Genomic DNA, 27,377 nt, shown 5'->3' with positions numbered 1-27,377 from the left:
GTGGTGCGAGTTTCATTCATCCAAGGGTGGCGCGCTTAGTCATCAAAGGTGGTGCGATTTCAAACCAAAGGGTGGCGCTTTATCCAAACCAAAAGTGATGCGAAGTATATCATCAAGTATAGAGTGCGAATCGCGTTGAAGACCAAAGGTGGTGCGAATTTGAAGACCACACCAAGGCGAATTTGAAGATCCATTTGAAACCACGTCCAAAGCGATAATTGAAGATCACATTCTCTCCAGAGGTGGCGAAGTCAATTTTGAGGAGATCATATTGAAGATTATCTTATACCTCAAATTTTGCCTAGGCGAATTTTGTTTTTGCATTCTAGAGTTAGCTCTCTATCGAGGTATGGCGATTTAATTGTTATTGCTTTATTCATTCATCGTCATATTTCAAATTTTGAAATTTTGAGTTTTGAAATCTCTTAGCTCAATCGTTGTATTTTAGGAAATGATAACTCTAGAGACTTATCATGAGGTTTCCTAAAAAAATTATCTCTCTTATTTACGTTATTTATTGCAAAATCTATTTCTTATAATGAAATGTTGTGTAGGTATGGCGACCCCAAAGGCGGGAGCATCCACCAGTCGCTCGGCTCTCATGAAAGAAGATCAAAAGACCGAAGAAGTGGAGACCAAGATCGTGTCCAAGTGGAGCAACATTGGAGATACCAACTTGGGGAACTTTAGCACGAAGAAGTTCAGGGAGGTCCCTTACATCGGCAAGCCATCACCTGTCGCCCGGAGAATAATAGAGACTGGCATCATTAAGGCGGCCGGTTTTCCTCCAGCCATTCAGTGCCACGAGTTAATGATCGAGTGTGCCCGTCACTACAATCCGATCCAGGACAGAGTATTTGAGGTACTTCGTACCATTCTTGGCAGAAGGATCGAGGTCGAGACGGATGTGGATTTACAAGAATTTGAGGATAGAATCAAGATCATCTTTCGCAAGGACGCAGATGTTATAGATGAGCAGTATGATCAGATGTATGCCACCATGCTCCTGATTGATAGAACAAAGGAACTTGAACCTACTTGGGACACAGCTCTTCTAGATGCATTTGATCAGGTTATCCACTTAGAAGAGAGTATCAAGAATCTTCCCGAGATTCCAAGCACAGAAATCGAAGGAATCGTGACAAAATTCATTGCATATGCTAAGAAAGAGAATTGGAAAGGGAATAAGATTCTAGATGAAAGGTTGTTACAGATGACATGACATCTTATTTCTCATTGGTTGATACCTCCTAGATTTTTGTGCCAAATTTAATATTTGGCTATGTATTTAATGTTGTTCAGTAAAAAGGAGGTCATTTGTAACAAACCCTAATTAGGGTTTAGGTGTCATGATCTTGTCCATTGATTTACTTTCAATCTGGACCTTTCATTGTAATTGGGGATGCTATTTATACCCTCATTTTTCATTTCATTTGATAATAGAAAAATAGTGAATAGTGTGAGAGATAATAGTTGATGTAATAGAGAGATTAGAGTTAGAAGCAATTTTTTTTGTAGCAAGATTGAGTCTTGAAGAGAGAAATTCAAGCAATTGTTGTATATGATGACTTGGAAATCAATAAAATATTGAAGTTATGGTGTTTTGTTGCAAATTTCTTAAGTTATCTTCATGGTTGTTGGATGTACTTGAATCACGCTCAATCAAAGTAGTTTGTTAATTTGAAAGACTAAGTGTGAGATTTGATATTTGGTAGGATTCGCAATCCAAACCACTAGCTTCTTGCTGATTGTAGGAACGCCTTGCGTGGTCGACTGGAAAACATTTTGAGTCCTTAACCTTCAAGCATTTTCGCATCTAGGATATGTACCTTCGTAGTAGTGTCCTTGGTCTTTGATGCATTGAACCATTATTACCTTAGAAGATCGCACTAATTTCAATTGAGTTGTTACCTTATGGCAAAATTGAAGTTGGTTGAATCTTGCCAAATCTCATTCATGCTAAGTCGTTCATAGGGTTAGGCTAGATTAGACTTCCTTAAACCCTGTCCTTTTTCCATTTTTTTGAAAAGTTCCTTTTAGATTAGTAAAATCTTCGAGCTTTTGAATCCGTAAGACGCCTTGAAGGAAACAGCAAATCACATCATACCACTAAAAAGCTTGTCCACACGTGGAGACCCCACTAAAAGAACCTTGGAGTCCATCTAACTGATCCTTTTTGCAGATCTTCAGCAGTTAGAGACTATTTTCTCAAGAGAGGATAAGATGCCTTTAGGTATTTTATTCTGTGTATGATTGTGTATAAAATACACGTCAACAGGTACCAAGGCGAAATTCTATTAAAGGCAATTGCATTATGGTAAAAAACCGAAAAGATCAAGAGAAGACTAAGTGCAAGTCAACCTAGAAACATTTGATGCATTAATAAACCAATCTCACTTTGGCGGTAAAAGCAAATTCGAATTTTTAAAGAGAAGTCGGCCAACTAAAGGGAAATACAATTGATTTATTCATCCAAACAAAGTCGGCTTTCATCAAAGAAGTGCATTCTCCCATAAAGGCGCTTATATAAGGGAGGTTGATTCTTAAATTATTCATCATTCATTTCAAACATTCTTCTTCAAAGAGCGAAATCCTTCAGCAGTTAAGAAGCAAATTCCAGATTTGTCAACAATCTTCACAAGCCGAATTCAACAAGAGTGAATTTGAGGAGCAACTGATTTCATCAAGGTGAATTTCAAAAGCAGATTTCATTAGACAGATTGGTGATTTCAGAGGCAAATTTCAGGTCTTATTGAGATCAGTCACTTTAAGGCGCAGAGTACATCCTAACAATAGCAAAATTCAATAAAGGGAGGACTGAATTCATCATAGCAAGAGCAAATTTGCTCAAGCAAAGGACAATCTCCCCTAAACCTGCACCTATCAGACATGCAAATCACATAAAATCAGAGATTGTATAAGCTATATATCATGCGTTTGATGTTCATTTGTTTGTTTTGCAGCAGGAAAAGAAAGAAATCAGAAAGACCAGGTTGGAGGAAGATCAGAACGAGGATCTCAGGAAGAATATTTCAACATCAAGGTCAAAGGAAGACCTCTTCAAGAGGATCTCATAGGCAAACACAAGAGAGCCAAGGAAGGGTACATCGTTCATCAAGTATATCAAGGATGATGGAGGATCGACAAAAGTCATCACAAAGGAAGTACCAGACAAGGTGGCATCCCAGTCACTGTTCCTCCAGTCAGATAGGTCCACATCAACACAATGTACCTAACTCATCAATGATGACACAAACTTCGAGGCACCTACTCCTGCTTCCTATTGGTCCTCACCCTTGGAATGTAATTTTCTAATTGGCTAAGGAAGTTTGTTGTAACAAACCCTAATTAGGGTTTCTATCTTGTAATCCTAGCCATTGATTCTAAATCAATCAGAGCCGTCTATTTGTAAAGGGTTTCTCTATATAAGCCCTAGCTCCTCATTTGTAAAGGCTAATAGTTAGTCAGTAGTTAAAAGGTGAATAGTTAGCTAATAGTGAATAGTCAGTTGATAGAATAGCAATTAGAGTAGAATTGAAAGAGAAGGCAAAGATTGTTGCCAAGATGTTGTTGTAAAAGACTTGTAAACTTCATTGAAGAAATGGTGAAATCTATGGGTTGATTCAACAATTTGCATGGTCTCTATACTTCTCAGATTTGATTTCATGTTATTAGATGAGTGGAAGAAATGTGTGTGATTGATGGTGAAATTCGTATATCCATACTACTAGCAGTTTGTTGATTGCAGACTTGCCTTGTGTAGTCAACTAGAATCGTTCAACTTAAGCTTAACTTCAATTGTCGCTTCTTCACTGATATGCATCAGCCTGATGGTGTCTATGCCTGTAGCGATGATCTGAACATCATAAAGCTTTTCCTCCAAAGATCGCACTAACCTTGTGGAGATGGTCCTGGGATGTCAAAACAAGACTTAGTTAGAATTTCATCAAAGGTTATTCATTGCTCCTACATTCTTAGTGTCAGAATTAGATCCTTTCCTCGCCCTAATCCTTTTTCTTTTTTTTTTCAAAATCTAGACTAGTGAAATCCTGTGTTCTAGTAACATTCAAAGCAAATCAAACGTTCAGTCATCAAGTGTAAGTCCCCTTGTGATTCTAGCAAAATCACATCATACCACAGAGAGCTTATCCACGAGTAGAGAACCTACATACAAGAACCTTGGAGTTGCCTCGACTGATCCTTCGGCGAGATCTTCAGCAGTCAGAAAACTTTGTTCAAGAGAGGATAAGGTACCTTTAGGTATTTTATTCTGTGTTTAGTCGTGTACAAAAGACACATCAACAAAATTGGAGCTAGAAGGAGGGTCGATCATTGTCAAGCCGCGATCAGTGGAACTCATCAAGTCATATTTAGAAAAGATATCCAGAGCTTTTTACCCTCCTCCCGCGCTCAACAAAATTGACGCTAGAAGGAGGGCCTTATCGCGATGAATGCCTAAACAGCTAGACTTCAGATTCTATCAATTCATGTTTAAAGGAGTAATCTTAAAGACTTTTTTCACCCTCCTCCCGCGCTCAACAGAATTGGTGCTAGAAGGAGGGCGAGCATTATCATGCCGTAAGTAGATGAAATCGAGATCCTAATTCACAAGGAGTTATCCAGGACTTTTGTCCCTCCTCCTGTGCTCAACAGAATTGGCGCTAGAAGGAGGGCTGAGCATTTGAACGTCGGATCTTGTCAAGTCACATCGTATTTGAAGAAATCATCTTAAAGCTTTTTACCCTCCTCCACGCTCGATAGAATTGAAGCAGAAGAAAGGTGAGCGAATATGAACTCTTGAATCCAAGGAAGATCAGTGGAAAGCCTTTTCTCAAACACTCGACGGAAGTGATACAAAGAAGGAAGGTGATCGCTGGGTCGTCAGTTGGACTTGCGAAAACAAGGAAGCAAGCTGGAACCAGTTGAATCCAAGATATTCAAGATCTCCCTTATTCCAGCAAAATCACATCATACCGCGAAGGGCTTATCCACGAGTAGAGATCCTACAAAGCAAAACCTTGGAGTTGCCTCGACTGATCCTTCGGCAAGATCTTCAGCAGTCGGGAACTTTGTTCAAGAGAGGATAAGGTACCTTTAGGTATTTTATTCTGTGTTTGGTCGTGTACAAAAGACACATCAACAAGATCCAAGGTTGATTTGTTAATCAAATCTTATAAGAGAGATCAATCTATTATTGAAGGTGAAAATGTGTTGTTATCCACCAAATCCACCTTCAAAGTCTACAAGGTGTGTAAATTTTGGTTGTATAGATCATTCAAGGTGGAGATCCAAGGTTGATTTGTTAATAAAATCTTATAAGAGAGATCAATCTATTATTGAAGGTGAAAATGTGTCTACTCATAATGGTGATAATTTTATTCCTCATATTTCTTCTAATGATGATGTATAGATCTTAATGAGCCCACATTGACTATGGTTAATGATGATATTTTTGAGACATCACTTGGTATGTTTGATAAGCCACCAATCCTTTAGAAGATTGAATGAGTGAATCTAATTCCCATGAATGATTTTGTTAATAATGGAGATGCAGTTTATGATGATTATGATGATGTTAGTCCTTACTAATGTGTTCCACTTATTTGAGGCTATGAAGATAAAGATGTCGCCAGCTGTTCAGTAACTCTATCAGGGATATCATGTTGTTGGCATGTTCCTCTCATCTGTCAAAGTGGGGAATCTTGTGTGTTAGATTCGAGTGGAGACTTCATAGATTGTTGACACCTTGCCTTGTGATTAATGTCATAATTACACTCCACAAAGTTGCACCTGATGTGTGCTATTTCAAATATTATTTTCAGTAGCACCTAATGTGTGCAATGCTGAATAATATTTTCAGTGATAATGCAAAGTTGACCCAGATTGATAGTTGGTGACTACTCTTATTGGCCACTAAAGTTTGGTCATTTTTTCAAATTGCACAATGGACAAAACAAGTCCCAATTTGAGACCTGTCAAAGTTAGAAGCCCCTTATCAAAAGTTGAGACCTATCAAAGTAGCAGGCTTATTATCAAATTTGATATCTGTCAAGGCAACAGGCTCAACATCAAAGATTGAACCCTATCAAGGTAACAGGCTTAGTCCAGACTCCAAACAAAATAAAGATCTGTCGTTATAACACGCTTTTTAAAGAAGCTTCAGATCAGCCAGCAAATACTCTCACCAAAGTGCTTGGCCGAGAGAAGTTTGAGCAGTTCAAAATACGTCTCATGAACCCCTTCAGAATAAGGGGGGGTGTTACCATGTTAATCTTCTGGGTTTAACAGATTTGTAATATTCTTTTCAGTTTAGATAGTTATGGTAGTTAAACTGTTCTTCTGCCCATAAAATAAGGATGTAAACATTTCTTCAAATGTACTGTTTTGATATGCAATAAAATATATTTCTATTCTGCACCTCTTGGGCCTATCAGTTATTACTAAGCTTCCATGTGGTAATTGGTTGTCTATGCTGTAATCATGGGTGATGGAAAACCTTACAGGATAAAATGAGGACCTCAGCTCTTTAAACTGTAACCACAAGAATCCATGTAAGATACCTTTGTTGTAGCAAGTTCCAAGGCACTAAAATTAGTCATCACATACTCATATTAATGTTATGTGTATGTGGACCAAACTAAAGAACTAACATAATTATGAGAAGTAATCACAACCCATTAAATGGAATGGACTGCAAGAGTGAGGTCACGTATGATAAGTCACAGCAATCATTAAACTTTCCCTACAAAGGCATAATGGGTTGTATCACAATCTTTCTTGTTACATACTCTCAGAACTGAGGGGGACAGCTAATAAATATGCAATTGACCCTTTAACAGTTCTATCAGAACTTAATAGTTCTCAATTACCCCTAGTGGAGATGGAATACAATAAGGAAGAATATCCTAGTACTTCTGAAATTACATAGTTTAGTAGTTCATGTGATTAAGGAGAGGAATAAACTATTGTACACGATTAGAATGTTAATCAGGGAATCCAGACAGAGTACTGTCAAGTTTTATATAATTAACATCTTCAATGGCAAAGAAATATGCACAAATGAACCAATGATCAGTTTTTGAGCCATTGCAACAATTTGACAGGAACTCAAGCAGAACAAAACAAAAGAACCCTTCAAAATATGGTTGAAAACAGAACTATAGTAGGCAAGAGTTAAAACCCATTTGAGATAACAATTGATCCTTGATAATTGTGTTGTTAATCTCCGCAGGTATTATAGTTTATAAAGGTTAACCACAGAAAATACATTACCTTTCCCTTGTTCCTGCCCAAACTTGGATTATATATATAATATATATATGGCTAGAGAAGAGATGCACATCACCTCTTTACATTGAGAGGATAATAAAACACAAGCTACCAAATCCATTGACCTGATTAAACCAGAAAAGCCACATGCATCATATGTGCAACTCAGTGAAATTGAATTCCCTGTGGTGAAGCAGAATACCAATGTCAGGATAAAAAGAGCCCGTGCATCTTTACCATTGTTTACTAGGGCAATCCTTTGATAGAAAAGCAACTGGCCATCATATGCTATATGAACGTGATTTTGGAATTGGGGATCACATGTATGGGTTGTCAAATTATGACAAAAGAATATAAACCAGTCCTGGAAAGTATATAGATAGGATAAAGTTATAAACTAGGGATGGAAAGCAGAGAATGTGAGCTAGACAAACCACCTCATATGCCCGCTAACATTAGAAAATATCTCTTATACTCAAGAGATGGATGCTATGGAAGACACTGATAAAATTAGCCTGACTTTCCCCAGTCTATTTCAATCAGGAAGTAAATGTAGCTGGATTTAAACTTATTGAACAGTGAAAGCAATCTATTTATTGATTTCTATGCTCGTGTGTGTCATGTTTGAATGGTAAGTAAGTATGAAAATTTCTGATGTCACCTAAACTTCCATACTCATGTGTCTCATCTTTGAACGGTAAATGACAATTAAAGTTTCTGGTATGTCCTAACCTAGATAATCTTCTAGTCCTTTGATAAGAAAATTCAATCTAATATCCTGATTTGAACAGAACAAAAAATTTAGAAGAATGAGACAGAAAGACTAGTTTGCATATCCTTCAAATGTACGGCAACTTATGTCAAGATAAACTACACAAAGACGAGACACACAATGAATATTCAATATACCTTCACTGTTCACAACAACATCTGGTGCTAAGTATAAATGAATGTACCTTTACAACAACATCCGGTGCTAAGTATATAAACCTTCCAATGTTTTGATATATCTTGGGGATGTAAAATGCTAAAACATGTGCCAAATTAAATGTATCATATTCATCATCTGATATTATTTTTTTCACCTTTTCTCTGATAACATTGTGCCTGCACATGGAGAGCCATTAATGAGAAAAAACTGGTATAAAAGACAATCTTTTGCTTGTACAGCATTAGTGTAAGTCATTTAACGTACCGTTGCACAACAATGTTTGATTTTGGGAAAATGACCTTCAGTTTATGGTAAGAATGCTCTTCGTCGAGATCATCAGGCAGAAAAAAATGAAAATGTATATTTACAGGATACCTGAACATAACAGGCAAACAAAAACTGAGGCCCTTAAAAACAATAAAATAATTAATAAACCAAAGCAAGAAAATACAGTCAATATCCTGAACTTTTGATACATAGTTACCAGGAGACTTGTACCCTGACCCTAGCTACATCTCCCATACTGGAAACATGTTCCCATTTCAGAGATCCATATGGGGATGTCTCCAGACATTAAAAAACTGTAGAGGAAGTTTCTTTGCATCTATAATTATATACATCTCCTACAAGTATCCCTTGAAAATTGGGAAACTTCCAATAGAGTTTTCTTAGAAACATCATATAGAATTACAATCTATTTTCTTGAAGTGCTGATATGTGGCTGACAAAACCTAAAAGAACTCAAGGAATGCATTAATAGACTTGTCATTTTCTATTATTTACAGAAAACTTCATAAAACAATTTGCACTAGAAAACTATCTTGTCAAATCCTGAAGAGTTGGTACAAAGAGAAACAAGAATAAGGCTTTCGATGTATACATGCATTGAAGATTTATCAATTGATTGAAAATATAGTCATCTCCAAGAATCCCCATCTCATGATTTTAAAAATAATGACGAACCCCTCCTAATCTCTGTCTGCTATCTCCAGGTGATTTTGGTTTAAAATAATATTTTACATCAGCTGATGATTATCAAATATCTATATAATAAATCTTTCCTTTCATGGATATATATCTCAATACTTCAAAATTTTATATTTTAAAAATTTAAACATTCTAATTAATTTACATTCTTTTTAGTTTCATATCCCTTGTATGGTCACCAACTTTTTGTTAAAACTGTATACTGGTAATTGTCCCCGTCTCCTGTACCAGTACAAGTTCTCATCTTCTAGTAACTATGTTATGATACAGTAAAATATGGAAGAGTTAGCAAGTTGCAGGAATGAATAATTAACAGATTACAAATATGAACCCAAATGTTTCGGACAATAACAAAGAATACAAATCCTCTGCATCAAACTGTAAAGAACATTATGGTACCTAACAAGAAAGATAAGATGTAACATTTCATGATCCTAGGTAGAACATTTTAACTTTCTAAGTCTTTCGGGTGCATTTCTAGCATCTGTTTACCAGCATCCAACTGAAGTTTTCATATTGTAAAGAGAAATAAAGCTTTATATCTTATATCCAGTTTCTGCTAACTTGGAAAGAGAATACTGTTATATTTTCTAAACCTAATGCTCAATGAGCACCATTAAGATTATTCGGACTAGCAAGAACACAGATCAGTTATACCATTTAACATTTCTAGAGTGAATATTGTAAAGGGAAGTTATCACCTTTAAGAATATTTCTTTATTGGTGGACCAGTCAACATTTTCCAATGGTATTGACAGAAATATCCATGGGGATGAAGTTGGGAATTTTCCAATTAGTGGTATATTTCAGCTTTATATATTGAGCTTGGGGCCATTTTATGGACATTCTGAAATCTTTCTAACCACTGTTCACTTTAATTATTTTATGTGTACTCAAAAAGTTATATTCGCAAGTTACAACAGTAATGCATCACATATTTGTTACAAGTTAATGCAGGAGCATGCAGGTCCACAGAAAATATTTTCAGTTTCATTTCAGTTTTGGTATGTTTTTATTGTTCTTGGCATTTTGATACAGCAAAAAGCATTTAGTTGATCAAATTTGTAAAAGTGTAGACTTTACCTGAAGATGGTAATTCATTTCAGCTAGCAATTTCATCGATTAATTAAATATCAAATCCATGAGGGCTGGAGCTAAACCATTTTGCAGGGGTGTTTGTGACATCATTTCACTCAATGTGACTGTTGATGAGTGTTTTATGACTTCATGCAACACAGAATAAAATACTAAGTATTCTATCCTCTTTTGAACAAAATCTTCCCACTAAACAATATGATCAGTTGGAAGACTCCAAGGTTTTGAATGTCAAGTCTTGACGTGCTCTTGGATAGACTCAGTTGTATGATGTGATTTTGCGGGAATCACAAGGTGGACTTACGTTGAATTTTGAATGCGCTTGAACTGCTTGGATGCTGCTGGAACTTAACCATCCAATATTGCAATCTGATGATGCTTTCTCTTTAACTGACTTAAATTGAAAAAAAAAGCAATGGACAATCTTTGGTGAAACTCCAACTAAGCTATGCTTTGACATGCGAGCAACATCTCCACAAAGCTAGTGCGATCTTCTAAGGTAAGCATAAGATGTTCAAATCACTATTATCAACAAGGATACCATCAAGGCAATGCATATCAAAGTGTGAATAGCAATTGAAGTTAAGCCCATTTAAGGGTTCCAGTTGACTACGCAAGGCAAATCTACAATCAGCAAACTGCTAGTAGTATGGATATACGAATTTCACCATTGATCATGCACAAATACCTTCCATCCATATAATTATCATCATCTAACATGAGGATCCAACGAGAAACCATGCAATTATGTTAAAAAAAAACACATTCTACCATATCTTGAATAAAAAGGATGTTTATTTACAAGCTTGGCAACAATTTCTGCCTTCTACTACTCTACTCTAGCTACTTGCTATCTACTATTGCTGAACTATTAACTATTCAACTATTAACCTTTACAAATGAAAGAGTAGAGCCTTATATAGTGCTCTTATTACAATGAAGGGCCAAGATTGAATCATAATCAATGGCCAAGATCAAAAGATAGAAACACTAATTAGGGTTTCTTACACCCATTACAAAGCATTTAATGCTTGACCAATAATAAATTTACAATAAATTGGGACACGTCCTCCTTTGAATAATTGACCAATGAATGGCGAGGGTAGGTGTTGTGACCTTTTCACACATCGCCCCATTGCTAACAGGGACCCCCTCTTTTCCTTCTGTCTGCGTTGTTAGGTTAGGGTTTTGGCTGCTTAGTGGGCAATTTTGTGTTTCTCGTGCCCAAGTCTTGGAGTTTTGATCATGCCTAGTGCCATTTAGGGTTTTTGAGGTTATAGGATCAAGAGTGTAAAATTGAGATTTTAATGATCCTAGTTTGTTTAAGTGTTGACCCTTTTGGAGCGTTCACATGTTTTTTTAAATGTCCTCATCGGTGATTTTAAGTGCTAAGGTGTTTTCAGACCTTTTGGAGTTGTTTTCTCACTCCTCGAGAATTATTCAAGTTGATTTCACACTTTGTCCCGATAGTTTTCCTTGTGTTATGCTCCAATTTTTGATGAATTTGCCTAAGTTCAGTTGAGTTTTATTAAGTTTCGAAGTTTCTAAGTGATTCTCAATGGAAAAATCATCATTTTCCGAAGTAAAATCCATATTCTAAGGGTTTAAAGGTCAAAATTCCATACTAGGGGTGCTTTTCCCCTCATATTCCTGACTACCCATGGTTTTCTCCTCTCAAAATCCAGACTAAACATGGATTTCCCCTAAAATCCATACTTACTCCATTTTTCCACCACTGTGAATCCATACTAAGATTGTTTTTCCCCTAGAAGCATAAAATTTGACTAAGTGTCAGGATTTGTCTTGACTACCCACATTTTTCCACCAAGGAGGTATGGACAAGGTTGTGGATGACATTTGCATTCATTCCACACCTGAGGTCGATTTTCCATTGAGAGTACTTTTCATGGTTTTAGAGTTCGGATTTTCAGTCAGACTAAGGTTGTTTTTCCACCAAGGGGTATTTTTGAAAGTATAAAGTGATTTTTGTCTGGAATTTTTATTCCACACTCAAATCGATTTTCCCCTAGCCCCATTTTGTGTGCATTTTGATGGATTTTGTTGGGAAATTTTGTCCATACTAAGATCGATTTTCCCTTATGGGGAATATTTTTGACGTTTTAAATAATTTTGATCGGATTTTTTTTTAATCCCTACCTGCATCGATTTTCCCAAGTGGCTCAAATTTTGATTTAAATTGCAATATTTTAATAAAGTGAGCCTTGTTTTAATTGTTTTTCAATAAAGCAACAATTATTTAATAAATTTAAAAAAACAATTAAATGATTTGCAATAAGCATTTAATGTTTTCAACCTTGTAGAAGCAAATCAGTTTCACCCAAGCAAGTATAAGAACAAGTGTTTTATCCCACATTGCTTGTGTGGTGAAAGTTTGTGATGAAGCAAGTTTAAAGAGAGGAGTCCAGCATTATTTTATTATTAAGCTTGCCAAGTGTCTCCATGCAAGGGCGATTTTCTCTCTTATTGGTGAATTTTGGTGGAGTGTTTTGGTGAAGCGATTGATAGAGGACTCTATTCTTCTCCATTTTGTCCAGCTTAGCAACCTTTTGGCGGCTGCCATTAATGGCTTGATACCACGATTTGCCAAGTTTGGCACTATTTTTGGTGTGTTTGGCGATTTTGGTGAAGGGTGGCGATTTTGTTATTGACAAACTTTGGCGATTTTCCTTGACACCACCATCATTGTTTGTTGTTCTCTGACCTCAGTTGTGCAGATTGTGTGCAAATTGAAGTAAATTTTGAAGACATTTTCAAAGTGTTTGGCACCATGATTGAAAAAATGTGATTTTGATTTAGCAAGATTTTTGTGCCTTGTTTTGGGTGAATTACCTCATGTTTGGTGGTCACCATTATTCCCTACTTGCTGATGTTGCTTCAGATCTGAGTCTTAACGCCATTATTGCAGTTGGTTCAGCCTCCATTGTTGGCTGGTTATCTATTTTCAGACTTAAACTTTCATTGCCAGCCAGCTCCAGCTTCAACAATTTGCCTTTGGGAGGGTTTTCCAAGTCATTTTCAGTCAATCACTCGACCATTTGAGGGCTGTTACAGGTCTGCAACTTCGCCATGGCTGTTTGTCCTCAAAAAATTTAACTCTTACCAGCCATACAATTATTCCCAGATTTGACTTGTTTTCATTGTATAAGTTGGTTTTCATCAAATTTATGCACATTTAGATAATTGCAACATATTTTGAGAGGTTTATTCATATAGTTGCAAGTTGTCTTCAAATTTGTGACCACCATTGTTGACTGTGGAAGGTGTCTTCAGACATAATTTTTTGTGAAAACCAAAGTTCCCAGACTCGGACTCAGTTCTGACTCGACTCGTGACTCGGGTCGGACTCGGCAATGACTCGGCAAAATAAGAAAACCCTTGAAATTTAGAGATTTTTAACGATTTAAAACTTGTTTCATACACCCATTATTGAATTAAGCTTAAAGACACTATAACATCATCAAATAGAAGCTAATTTGATCACATACATAAACATACATCCATCACATGCGTAGAAATGTAAATTGTAGTTGAAGGAATTAGAAAACATAGATATATAGAGTTATAAATGTTGTCCAATATAGATAAAATCCATGACTTCAAATGTTCCCAAACATATATGTAACTCTAAAGTGTAAACAACAACAAGTCTATGGCTCAGGCTCTGGCTCAGCCTCGTCTATCTGCCTCCTAGAAAGGCGTCTAAGGTAGGTCCTGGATGACTGAGTAGCCATAGTCTCTGCCTATGATGTGCCAGTCTGAGTAGCCATAGGTGTTGTGCCTAATCGTGCTCTATCCTCCTCCTCTACCATAGCCACAGCCTCAGCCTTTCTGGCTGCCTGGTCAACCCACTCAAGGTCCTCATTAGTGAAGACTAGATCGGTGGACTCAGTGAGCCAATCGGACTGTAGTGTTGCCCCAATCAAACTCGTAGGTTAGATTTTCCCTACTTCTATCGGCGCGGTTTCCCCCTATATTTTTCAACGGGGGTTTGGGGGCAGCGCCCCCAAGTTGGGGTCAAGGGGCAGCACCCCGCGAGGCCAAAAAATCATTAAAAAATGTTATGTTTTTTTTTTTTTTTTAACTACACTGTTTTAAGTGACTCTGGCTGGGTCATGACCCTCAGACTCGGCGAGTCAGGGAGTGACTCACTGACTCAGCGAGTCAGGGGAGTCACGCCCCCTGACCCGTCCGAGCCCAGGTCAAGGTCACCGTGACCGGCAAGGGTCACCCGGCCCGTTGACTCGCGTGACTCGCCGCGAGTCACGGAACTCTAGTGAAAATACAACCTTTCACACCTATCCCTAGTCACTCTTGATCCGATATACTCCTTTGCACTATGATTTGCATGAAATTTCTAAGTATAAGGAGGTGTTGATTTCATGAGGGTTTCATACCCTAATCTTGTCACATTTTGTATTTAAATTGTTAAGATCTACCTAGAGTGTGGACTGTTTTCCTGACTTCATACCCTAATCAGCCTAAATCATTAAGAAGTCGGGAATTCTATTAAGAATATTGTATTTTTCCTAATGTTCTAACTTCAAGCTTCGTACAAATGCAATGTCGAAGTCCAGATTTAAAGAAAGAAGAGAACAACAGAAGATACTGGAGACTAGATTCTATCCAGAATCCAAGATGGCATCCAGATGGAAGGAGATTACGGATACAAACATGCATTTCCTGAGCCTGAACCTGATGCGACAGCGGATGTTCGGAGTCAAAAATTAGATTCTTTCCCTAGCATAAGTAAACATTATGAAGAGTGGTATTTTTCAAGCCGTTGGATTTCCACAATCCATACAATGCAGTGAGCTTATCCTAGAGTGTGCATGATGTTATGATCCTCGCTCTTGAATGATCAAGACTCCTAAGGGCGTTGTCATTGCCTACCTTGCTGAGGATGCGATTGCTGAGGTGTTTGGAATTCCACGTGGAGCAGATATGAATAATGCAACTAAGGATGAATATGAAGAGCAGTACATGAAGAAGATGGATGCGTGTAAGAATATAATAAACAAAGAGTGGATGATCGAGCCTAGGCTTCATCATTCCAAGGCTCCCAAGACACTCGTGTACAGACTTCAAAGAGGAATATAGTGACTTAGTATTCCTGCTCAACAGAGTGATGGGGACACCGCAGGGTGCAATATTCGATGGATGTGTTGGCATTATACACTCAAATGAGAATGATGGATGTTGTCATTGATGGCAACAAGGTTCCATAGGTTCAACCGGAAATAGACTTCACCTACCGGCACCGACAGATACAAGAAGGCTTATTCACACCAGCGTCCAGTTTACACCGACAGAAGATTATATCGGCATTCCGAACCGACTTGGCAATAGTATTGTTTATGCGAAATGAATTGTAATGTAAATTATAATTGTATGGCCTACATGTTGTTTTGTAAAGACTCATATATTTATGAGTTTTTGTAGGTCATTTGAAATGTATGAAAGCGATGATATGAGATAGGATAGAGATATGATAGCGAATAGTTGTATATGCATTTTGATGTGTTTATTTTGGAGCGAATAAGAAGCAGAGCTGAGCGAAGATTATTCTGTGTAAGTAGAATCATTTGGTAGCATATCAGCTAGGGTTTTTGGCAGAGACAGAACAGGTATCAGACAGAGCATAACAACGAACTCATCCAGCATTTTGATGCAAGTTGTAAGAATTCATTTTTGTGTTTACATCAGTGTGATATTGTAGTCAGTGTGACTCCATTTTTGTTGTTGAGCAGTGAGCTCTAGGCAATTGGCCTTCCTGCATGTGCAGACCCCTTTTGTACTAAGCAATATTTATTCATATGTCCAGTGAGTAAATATTGTGGGTCACAAATCCCACCGAGGTTTTTCCCTTACCGGGTTTCCTCGCCAAAATATTTGTGTTATGGTGTGCATTGATGTTGATTCCTTTGTTTCTCTTTACTGCATTATTATTTGTTTATTGGTATATTAATCTCAGTTACAAAATTGCAAATAAGTTTAAATCTTTCATCTACCGGTCAGACACTGATTCACCCCCCCCCCCTCTCAGTGTCTTTGGGATTAACCAATTATCTAACAGGATGGATGTTCTACTTCATCCAGGATTGTCTTAGAGGGACATTGGTAAATTGGTCTAGAATCATAAGTGACAATCTGGACTTTCAGCTGAGGAATGTAGAGCGGTCCAAGACTTTCGCCATGACTTCCTACTTGGTATACCTACTTGCACTTTTTATTTCATACAAAGGATTGATATGCAGAGGTGAAGTCGAGAATGGGCAAGGACAATTCAAGAGTCATGAGTGCTATCCCTAGCTGAACATGTATAGAATTGAAGACTATAAGAGAGTGAATGACGTATTCACAATGTACATCACACGGATGCTGCAAGGCGGAATCCATAGAAGATTGTCCAAGGAGGCAACAAAGCTAAAAGAGAAATATGGATCATGGTATATTCAATTTCCCACTTTCACGTACCTTAGGATTCATGGGTTTCAATCCGAACCCTACAGGCTTCCTAGGTATCCGTCCGACAGGATGATCTTGTTGGAAGTGGTGAGACAGCTTCTAGAGTTTGATTCCATTCAAAGAGAGAAGCATAGGACAGGCATGACATTCCCTATTTCAGTTGGGAAGACATTGGAGGTTTGCCAGTCTGCCTTAGCCACCAGCACTGCGAGTGAGGAGCTTGCATTCTACCGATTTGCAACCTTCAAGAAAAGAGAAAGATTTGATCCAAATAAGAAAGTTGGAAGGATCAGGGGAGAGAATTTCATCCACAAGGTAGACATAGAAGATTATTGGGTCAACCTGATGGACGAGCAAGCAGTGAAGAGACGAATGTGGTCCAGAATGTCAGTGGATTTCATGAGGAAGTGTGGACTTTTTCTCATTCCTAATCAAGTGTTAGATGACAGGGATCATACGCATCCACAGTATGAAAATGAAATGAAGAAGGCAATCTTATTGCCTAATTGGTCAGAATCAGAAGAGATTGATTTGAATGTATTGATGAGAGAGGTCTTGAGTTTCTCCCGTACATGGGTAGATATTCAGATGAATAAGTTAGTTGATATGGGTGTTTCCTTCACTTATGAAAAGATGAAGCCGGAAGAATCTACTTCCGAAGATAATCAAAGGGCTATCAATGATATCAAGATTCATGCAGATGAAGAGAGTCAAGCTCCCAAGAGAAGGAAAAACACGCCAAGAGGAGTCAAGGCCAAAGGGAAGAAGATTGAGGAGGTCAAGAAGAAGAAACAAAAAACTATCATTCCTTCACCACCTCTCAGTGTCTCATCAATTAAAGAAATTGAAATAACAGAACAAAATAAGGAAACCTAGCAATTTTCCAACACAGTGATACTACCAAAGAATATTCAAGAGTTACATGCCACAGCGACATCTGCTCCACCAAATGAGAATGATGATCAGTCGGGATCCCCTACCGTCCTTTTGGAGGTTAGTTTGGGAAATGAGATATATGATTTGACAAGGAATAATTCTGATGAAGATGATGATGTTATCTCGGCATTGAGAGGACTTGATCGAGATATGTGTCTCAATGATGGTATGGAGATGGCCGCTATTCCTGATTGGCTGATGAAAAGTATGGAAAAAAGTAAGAAAATGATAGAGGTATAGCCTATTGATAATATTGATGACTACCTAGCTAGGAGCAATAAGGAGAAAGAACCCAAGAGAGCTGAGATTTTGTCACACATGGCTAGAGATGAGACAGGAATGCGGATTACGCAGGTGGTTGTTCCTATTGGAGGTGTGACGGCAGACATTGCTACTCCTATGGATTTCCAGATTACTTCAATTGCCCTTAACCGTACTACAACAGAGCAAGAGTTTCAGGAGGTTGGTGATAACCTTAAGGCGATCAGCACAAGGTTAGATAGAGAAATTGAAGAGAAGGAGAAGTGCAGAGAAGAGAATATCAGACTTAGAGAGTATATTGCGGGAATAAGGCGTGAGAATCCTACCCTTATTTCCCGTATTGTGGTTGATCATGGACTACATTCACACTATGAGACAGCAAGAGATACACTCTCGGAGGTGGAGAAGTGGATTAAGAGTGCAAGAAAACAGGGGGATGATTTATGTCCAGGCATATGATAGGACAACAAGGCTCATGTTTAGAATCTAGTATTTGGAGGGAGTTTGGGAAGAATTTCGGCCTATTCAAGAGAGGACTATTCCACGCCTAAGAGCTTTGAAGAAGATTCCTAAGTCCACATTGATCAGCGAGAACATTGTGCACAGTGGAGACAAATATGATTTCCATGGCTGGTATTGTTCATTGGCCATGAAGAAATCAACTTATGAGAACGCCCAATTGAGTTGTACAGAGATGGAAGGATTGATTCAGGACATTCAGATGAAGATCCTTGCCTCAATTGAGGAATTATTGGGTGTTGATGTTAGTGATGCTAGTGGTTTACACTTAGCCGAATTAAGAAACAAGATGAAAATTATGTTCATAGTTGATTCATGTTCATAGTTCGCAGAAGCTCAAGCCATATTGGGAGAACACTTTGGATGCTTGCTCGGATTCATTGGAGGTGATTGATTTGCAGCAAGATACCTTGCCTAGCATTTCCATGGAGGAGTTAGATTCTGTATTGGCTAGATTCTTGGAGTTTGCTACGAGAGAGAGAGATGTAGGGAGGATTCCCTATTTGATGACTAGGTATCTTTTTATTGGGCCATATGTTGGTGGCGCCATTTTTTATGTAAACCCTAATTAGGGCAATTCTAGGGTTTTGTTGGCATGATCTTGGCCGTTGATTTTGGATCAATCTTGGCCATCCATTTTGTAAGAGACTATTTATATACCTCCTTGTCTCTCATTTGTAAGTGAGAGTTTTTGTAGAATTGTTGGTATATGCTACAGCTATTGGAATCTAAATCATTGTTCAATTGTTGGTGATTTTGCCCTTCAAATGTTGTCTTTGCATTCATGGTTCTCAATTCCTCCAAGTTAGATTAGAATTTTTAGATTAGAATTTGTTTTCATGTTTATTAGATTGAATGAAAGATTTGTTGAATATATTTGTGTGGAATCCTTAATCCATACCACTAGCCTCTTGTCGCTGGTAAGTGCACCTTGTGTGGTCAACTAGAGATTTGAGTAAGTTTAACTTCAACTATTATGCATCCCTTGACAAGCATCAACTTGGATGGTGTCAACATTTGATGGTGATAGTCTGAAAATCCTTGAGTATACCTCAGACAATTGCACTAAGCTTGTGTCAATACTTGTTTGTGAGACCTTGCCTAGTTTGATTCCACTAAACTTGTTCATTATTTCCTACATTACTAGGCCTAGAATAGATTTCTTGAACCCTATTCCTTTTGCCCATTTTTTTAATAAGAATTAAGTCCAGAACTACATTGCTAAATCCTAAGTTGTCAGCATACCTATTCCACATATTTCATGATCGAAGAAGATAATCCTAACATTTGTGTAAGTCCCCAAGTGAGCACAGCAATTCACATCGACCATTGAGTTACCCACTCGTCAAGACCTGACATGTAGAAACCTTGGAATCATTTTAGTTGATCTTAGCCTTAGCATCTGAGGTGATTTTGTTCAAAAGAGGGTAAATTACTTTGGTATTTTATTCTGAAATGTTATGTGCATAAAACACACATCAATAGTAGGTACATCGAGATTTGTGCCCATGTGGAAGTTGTCTCCTTGATGGATGAGCTAGGTGCATCGAATCTGGATGCCTTGACTTGGAATAATATGGTTAAATAAGACATAGTCGCCACCTCAGCTTGCTTGATCTTGTAATTCATCGCAGGTGTGTGATGAATGAAGCATATTTGTTGATACTCAGCATTATCCAAGCTCAATCGTGAATGAGATGTAGGTAGGAGATATTCCCAATTTGCATTATCTTCTAATTTTGATTAACTCTTCTGAAACTATCTCGTCTTGATGTAATGGCATTGATTCTTGGATTTCTAGGGGAAATTCAAGATTGTGAAAATTTTCTTTCTAGCATCTTCATGCTTGCTCTTTGCTATATTCCTCATCTTGATCGAATGTTCTTGAGCTTGATCCTTTGATTCCCTTGCACTAATGAATCTTGATGTTGAAATGAAATCTGCTCCTTCATGAGCATCCTGAATATGTGTTGGTGAGTTCTTAAAATATGAAAAGAAAACAAACCTTGATCAAAATGTAGAAGAGAACAATGCCAACCTTAAAATATGAAATGAATTCCCTTCACTTGACCTCTGATTTCACATTTCGAAGTCTGATTTTGTGTCTGATTTTGTCATACTTCTGTCTGAGACTCTACTTTTGTGTCTGATTTTGATTTAATCATTCTCAGGTCTGATTTCTCAGCTTTGGTCTGGTTCCTATCTAAACATATGCAGGGTCAGGCTTTTAGGAGACATTTACAGTCACTGTCTACAAGTTCAGGGTTTTGGCAAGGCATTGACAGTGCCATCCTTACTGACTCTACCAACTGGTTCAAGACATTTTTCAACTGCTGTAAAGAGATTTATCTTGCCTCAGTCATCATAATCATTCACAATTTTCCTTGCTAAGCATGGAGACTCCATTCACCTTGGGCAGGCATCCAAGGAGGCAAAGGAAGTGAATAAGAGCAGGTGGGAGACTTTGGGAGTCAAAGACAATGAACCAAACAAAGGCAGGCCGAGCCTTCACCTAGTCAATGACAATGATATCAAAATTGGATCCGGGATTCCAAGGGCCAAAGGAAGTGATGCAAAGGCAGTTCGTGGATTTTAGACCCCAAAGGAAATGCCTACATGCTGATCGAGGATCTTGGGGTCAAAGTGTTGATGTGTTTTTTAGCACAATCGAACATAGAATAAAATACCAAGGTATCTTATCCTCTCTTGAATAAAGTCTCTCAAATGCTATGCTTCGCGATCAAATGAGACAACTCCAAGGTTTCTACTGTCAGGTCTTGACTCGTGGATAAGCTCAATGGTTTATGTGATTGTTGGTAATCCAAGGGGACTTACATTGAATACTTGAATGTTGAACATTTGGATGTTACTGAAACCTAGATTCTTACTACTTGCTTGGAAAATAAAAGGACAAAAGAGAGAAAGTTTAAGAAGTCTATACTATTATTCCTAAGAATTTGAGAACAATGAACAACTTTTGGTGAAACTCGACTAAGCCTTGTTGTGACATGCAAAGCAACAAGTCTACAAAGCTTAGTGCAATCTTCTAAGGTAAGCGAAAATGATGTTCAAATCACTATCAACAACAAGGATACCATCAAGGGAATGCATATCAAATTGTGAATAGCAATTGAAGTTAAGCTCATTTAAGGATTCCAATTGACCACACAAGGCAAACTTACAATCAGCAAATTGCTAGTGGTATGGATAAATGAATTTCACCATTAATCATTAACAATTCCTATCATTCATCTAATCGAAATGAAAGCAAATGAATTGAGAAGTAGAGACCATGCAACTTGTTGAAATAACACATCAAATTCACCATAGCTTCAATGAGATCATATGCTCTTTACAACAAGATTTTGGCAACAATCTTTGCCTTCTCCTAATCTAACTTCTACTTCCTAATTGTCTAGCTTTTGTTGACGTGTTTTTTATGACAGCGCCTAACACAAAATAAAGTTGCCTAACGGTCACTTCACTCTCTCTTAATCAAAGTACGATTGTGTGCCAAGATTGCAGTAAGTTCAGACAATCGACTCCAAGGTTTCTATATGCAACGGACATGACTCAATTGGCTTGATCTGATATGCTAGTAATCCAAGGGGACTTACGTTTGAATCATTCTTTCACTTCTTTGCTGTGGCTGGAACTTCATCATTGGATATGGCAATTCTGCAATGATTCTGCTTCAAATGAACTGAACTGGCATGGACTGAAATTAAAGGGGAAAGGGTTAGAAGAATCTAAATCTATTCTTAAGGGCGGTAATATCAATAGATAGTGCTCTAGTGGACAAATTCCAAATAAACCAAGTTTTGTTTCACCAAGATTAACTACAACTCCGCAAGAACCAGTGCAATCTTCTAAGGATGTTGAAGGATTTTCACATTGAGAAAGTGCATTTGAATACCCAACACAACGCAATCAAAACAACTATTCACAATCGAACTTAGCACAAATTTGGTGGCTTGGGCTAACTTTACACTGCGACTTATAATCAACAAGATGTCAAAAGTATGAACCATGGAAATTCATCAAGCACCATTACATTCTCCATTGAAATCAAAGCACTATACTACTACTCTAAGTGAGGAAGGTGAAACCATGCAAGTTTTGAAAAAAAACTTAAGTGGACACAATCAAAAAACAATGTATCACTGTTATTATCTCAAAAACCTATCGCAACAATTTCATACAAATCTCCCTCCTTTACAAATGAGGGGGGTCACCCCCTTTTATAGGCTTCAAGCCTTGGTTACATGCAAAACCCTAATTAGGGTTTCTCCCTAAAAGATTCCCCACACATGATGCAACAAGGTGGGAATCAACAAAAAATGCCCATTATGCTCATATACAATTAGTTTCATCCCATTACAATTAATTACATTCCTGCCAAAAAAGGTGTCCATTGTGCATTAAATGCACCACTCCTTTCAAATCTGCCCAATGTGCATTGAATGCACCATCACTTCCAAATCGATTACATGCAAAAGATGCTCCACCACTGCATTAAGTACAATAATTGTCATGCAAAAGGAATCTGCCACAATGCCTTAAATGTGACAGCTACATGCAAAAAGGTGCTCCATTAATTCAACGTGTTGATCTAGCTGCCACTTGGTGAGAAACCCCTGGAGAGAGAAAATTTCATCTAGGAAGAATTTTCTTTTAAGTTTTGAATTTTCCTTGTCTTAGAGAAGATTTTTCATCAATTTTGCACATTTCCTATTTTTTAGGAAATTTTTCAAATTAGGGTTCCAGGGTCCAGGAAATTCCCTCCCGAATCCAAATCTATCATCTTTTTTAAATTCGGATGATTTTTTATGCCTAAAATTGGATTTTTCAAAAAAATTCCCATGAGGGGGAATTTTCTTGTTCAGTTCATCCTTGATTCCTTCCATGCCTTAGAAATTTTATCTTCAATTCATCCTCGGGTGTGATTACTTCCTTGCTTGGAATTCCGTCTTGAAGGAAGGAATTTCCAAGACTTAGTCAATTTTTCACCTTTCCTGGAATTCTGTCTTGAAGGAAGGAATTTCCAACACAGAGCCAAATTTTCACCTTTTCCAAGAATTTTGTCGTGAAGGAAGGAATTTCCATCACTTAGCCAAATTTTCACCTTTCTTGGAATTTTGTCCCGAAGGAAGGAATTTCCAACACTATGTCAATTTTTCACCTTTCCTATTTTTTAGGAATTTTTCCATTTTTAGCTTTAGGATTCAAGTTAGAGAAAACTTCTCTCACTTGGCCAATTTTACTTCTCATCTTGAAATTTCTTTATTCTTTGGCGAATTTCCATGCCTGGGAGGGGAATTTTGAATTCTTCCCTGAGGGGATTTTCCTTCTTTCAATTTCTTCCTCGAGCGTGATTTCTTCCTTGCTTGGAATTCCGTCTTGGGTGCTGGAATGACCATATGGAGGAAATTTATTTTCTTGCTTTCCCTTATTGCCTTCCATCCAGCGCTTTGGCTTGGACTTAGGCGTAGAAATCATATGGCGAAGGAATTTGACCTTTTTGACCTTTCCATGGTGCCTTGGGATTCAACTTTCTTTCCTTGACCTTCAATTTCCTTGCTTGGAAAATTTTCATCTTTTGTCTTGAGTGTGGAATTCATGTTTTGAGGAAAATTTCACCTTTTACATGTTTTCCTTAGCACCATCATTTTGGCGCCCATCGCTCTCCTTGAGCGCTAATTCCTCATCATGGAGGAATTTCACAATTTTCAACTTTTCTAGAGCACCCCATTTGGCGCCCTGCCTTGGACTCGGGCGCCAAAATGCTTATGTGGAGGATATTCCTCTTGGTTCATCTTTTCCATGGCCTCCTTGATTTGGTGCCTAACTCCTGATCTGGGCACCATTCTACTGCAGAGGAGGAATTTTATGCCTCGAACTATTTTCCCTGCTCACCTTCATTTAGCCCCCAATAACCACCTTGGGCGTTGATTCCATGTAAGGGAAGAATTTTGAGGTTTTCAAATTTTCCATGACCTCCCATTTTAGCACCCTCAACCCTGCTTGGGCACCAAAACACTATGTGCAAGGAATTTTGGGGAGTGGAGAAAATTCCTCCACCACCCCCATTTAGCGGCCCTACCTTTGACCTGGGCATCACTTCACTATGATGATGGAATTTTCAACCTTGCCAATTTTTGTTGGCACTCCCTTTTTAGTGCCCATCCCTGACTTTGGCCGCTATTTCCACTACATGGAGGAAACTAACTTGCTTCATTCCAGACTTAGTCACTTTTCGACCGTTTTCCAGATTCAAGATGCCACATTTGGATTTGAAGTGATTTTCCCAGACTTGGAAGATTTTCATGCTTTCCACTTCTAGAATGAATTCACACTTAGCCATTTTTTTCTAATCAGTAGCCTGCTTTTTCAACTTTCCGGATTTAGACGATTCTTCAGGAATGTTCAATCTCCAATGTCTGCCCGCCAAAAATAGGCATTCCCAAAATAGTAAGTGTTTTAGAATGTTAGGATCAGGGCAAAACAGGACAAGACAACACCTACTAAAAATAGAAATCGCTAAAAAAAAGTTAAGTTTGATTTTTGGCAAAATTAGACCAATCCAGGAGGCAATGAAATCCCTAAAAAATAGGAACTTTCTAAAAAATAGAAAGTTGCTAAGAATTTGCTCAAATTTCTTGTGCGGGTTCTTTGAAGGGTCCTAATTCCAATGCAATGTTCATTTTTTCACCAACCCTAAAGGAAAGGCCTCAAATCCAAGTCTGAAGGATGAAACCCTAAAACAAACAAAACATACTCTAGACTTAACCAAATTTCCTCAAACAACTTGCAAACTTGATCAAACTGACCCCCAAACACTTGCAAACCAAGAGGATTGACAAGACTGTCACAAAAAGACCCAACAAACCAAAGCCAAAAGACCAAGAGGACCTAAAAAGTAGGGAGTCCCCATTTGCAATGGGGCGATGTGTGAAAACGTCACAACACTACTATCTATCTTCTATTACTCTACTATTGTTAACTTGCTATTTTCTTTCTATTAACCCCTTACAAATGAGAGATTTGAGCCTTATATAGATAGCTCTTTACAATGAATGGCTCAGATTGATTCACAATCAATGGCCGAGATTACAAGATGAAAACCCTAATTAGGGTTTGTCAAAACAACTTTCTCTGGCCAATGAGAAAATTACATTTAGGTTCAATATTGAATGTGAACCAATGAAATATGAGGGTAGGTAGCTCAAAGTTTGTGCCTCCGTACAATGAGTCAAGTGCATTGCATCTAGACATGCTGATGTAGAACTCCTCTGATTGGTGGAATGATGACTAGGATGACACCTCAACTTGCACTTGTAGACTTGATAGATTATCATGAAGGAATGTTGAGCAATATCTCTTGATACTCTACATTATTTAGTTTGCTCAATGTGATGATGGTGATTGATCTTCTCTTGTTCATGATCTACTTAATGAATGGTGCACCCGGTTGGGGTTAACTCCTCAATGTACTGACTTTGATTCTTGGATTCCGGAACGGAATTCAAGATTGTAAAACATTCTTTCATCATGTAAGTTTATCTCCCCTTCATGCTCTAAGGCCTTGACTTTGATCTTTGCATGACTCGAACTTGATCTTGGTGTTGGACTACCCCTTTGGAACATTATTCTGATCCTCCTACAATTAGACTTGTCCTTGATTTCTTCCTTAGTCACCTGCAAAGCAAACAAAATGGTGTCAAATACATAGAATACATACTAATTTCACTTACCTTACACTTTTATATGCCTGATTTTGTTCTTGCTATAAGTCTGATGCAATGTGAATTCTCACACAATTTTGCCTCTTGTCTGCCTCCAAATGGATAAAAGATGTCTTCAATTCAACTTATTCTCCAAAATCACCTTCTTGGTCAAAATATTGTTGCTCCTTGCAATGAAAAATCGTTGGTCTAAGTATAATTCGCTTTCTTCACAAGTGTTTCGATCAAATGTAATGATCAAAATCTAAATGCAAAATTGCTACCTTGTAGTCCAAATCAGAATTTAAAATTGTTTTGAAGAATAGATTATGTTTGAAATGAAATTCAAACTCCTCCTTATATATGTGTTTGAATGTCTAAGAGTACCACCTTTCATCATAACCTCACTATGCCGACTTGTTTTGATCAGATAAAATGTTTCATCTCCTTTTTTTTGGGTGCCAATCATTACATTAGCCGACTTGTCTTTTGAACTTACCTTTATTGGTCAGGGATTTCATGCTCGTTTGTAGTGGCAACCAAATATGATTCATTTGCACTAAGCTAATCTTGGCGGAAATTTGAGGCTCATTTGTAGTAAGCTTGCCTTGGCGGAAATTTGAGGTTTGTTTGTACTAGACAACCTTAGCGGAGATTTGGGGTTTGTTTGTACTAGAAAACCTTGGGTGGCTTTTGAGACTTCATTTGTACTAAGGTTGTTTGATTAAATTTATCTCTTGCCCTTTGCATGAACAAAATCACTTTGTCAAATCAGCCATTCCACCTTCATTTGTAGTGCATCATTCAAAACCTCACCTTTTGCATTATCAAAACCCTCCTTGTTGAGTCGGATTTTTCTCCTTCGTTTGTACTAAGTTGTCTTGAGCAATCAACTTTTGATCATTTTGATTCTTCAAGGTGGATCAGTATCTTTGTGCTCATTCGTAGTAGATGATTGAATTTACCAACTTGTGATCTCCTTATGTACTAAGGCAAATCGGCCTTAGGGGTTTGATTTGTACTAACATTGTTGATAGAAGCTTGAATCACTGTCTTTTGAATCAAAGATCTTTCATTGTCCGATCGTTTTTGAGGTCTCATTCGTACTAAATCCTCTTACATTTCATCAAGGCTACCATGCAGGACAAGCTCATACCTTAGTTCTACAT

General features: G+C 37.8%; 1 protein-coding gene across 2 annotated transcripts in view; it reads right to left on the bottom strand.

The window, feature by feature from the left end:
• LOC131040107 (probable galacturonosyltransferase 10) overlaps positions 1–27,377 on the bottom strand; it is a 117,998-nt gene that overhangs the window by 69,299 nt on the left and 21,322 nt on the right. For both annotated transcript variants that reach the window (XM_057972966.1, XM_057972965.2), the window contains exons 3-4: positions 8,465–8,575; positions 8,226–8,376 (exon numbers count right to left, since the gene is read on the bottom strand). In XM_057972966.1, coding sequence (XP_057828949.1) covers positions 8,226–8,376; positions 8,465–8,575 — 262 coding nt within the window. The remainder of the gene's footprint in view (positions 1–8,225; positions 8,377–8,464; positions 8,576–27,377) is intronic.

The sequence above is a fragment of the Cryptomeria japonica genome, chromosome 10, assembly GCF_030272615.1.
Source record: "Cryptomeria japonica chromosome 10, Sugi_1.0, whole genome shotgun sequence".
NCBI lineage: Eukaryota > Viridiplantae > Streptophyta > Pinopsida > Cupressales > Cupressaceae > Cryptomeria > Cryptomeria japonica.
This window is presented reverse-complemented; position numbering and strand designations above follow the sequence as displayed.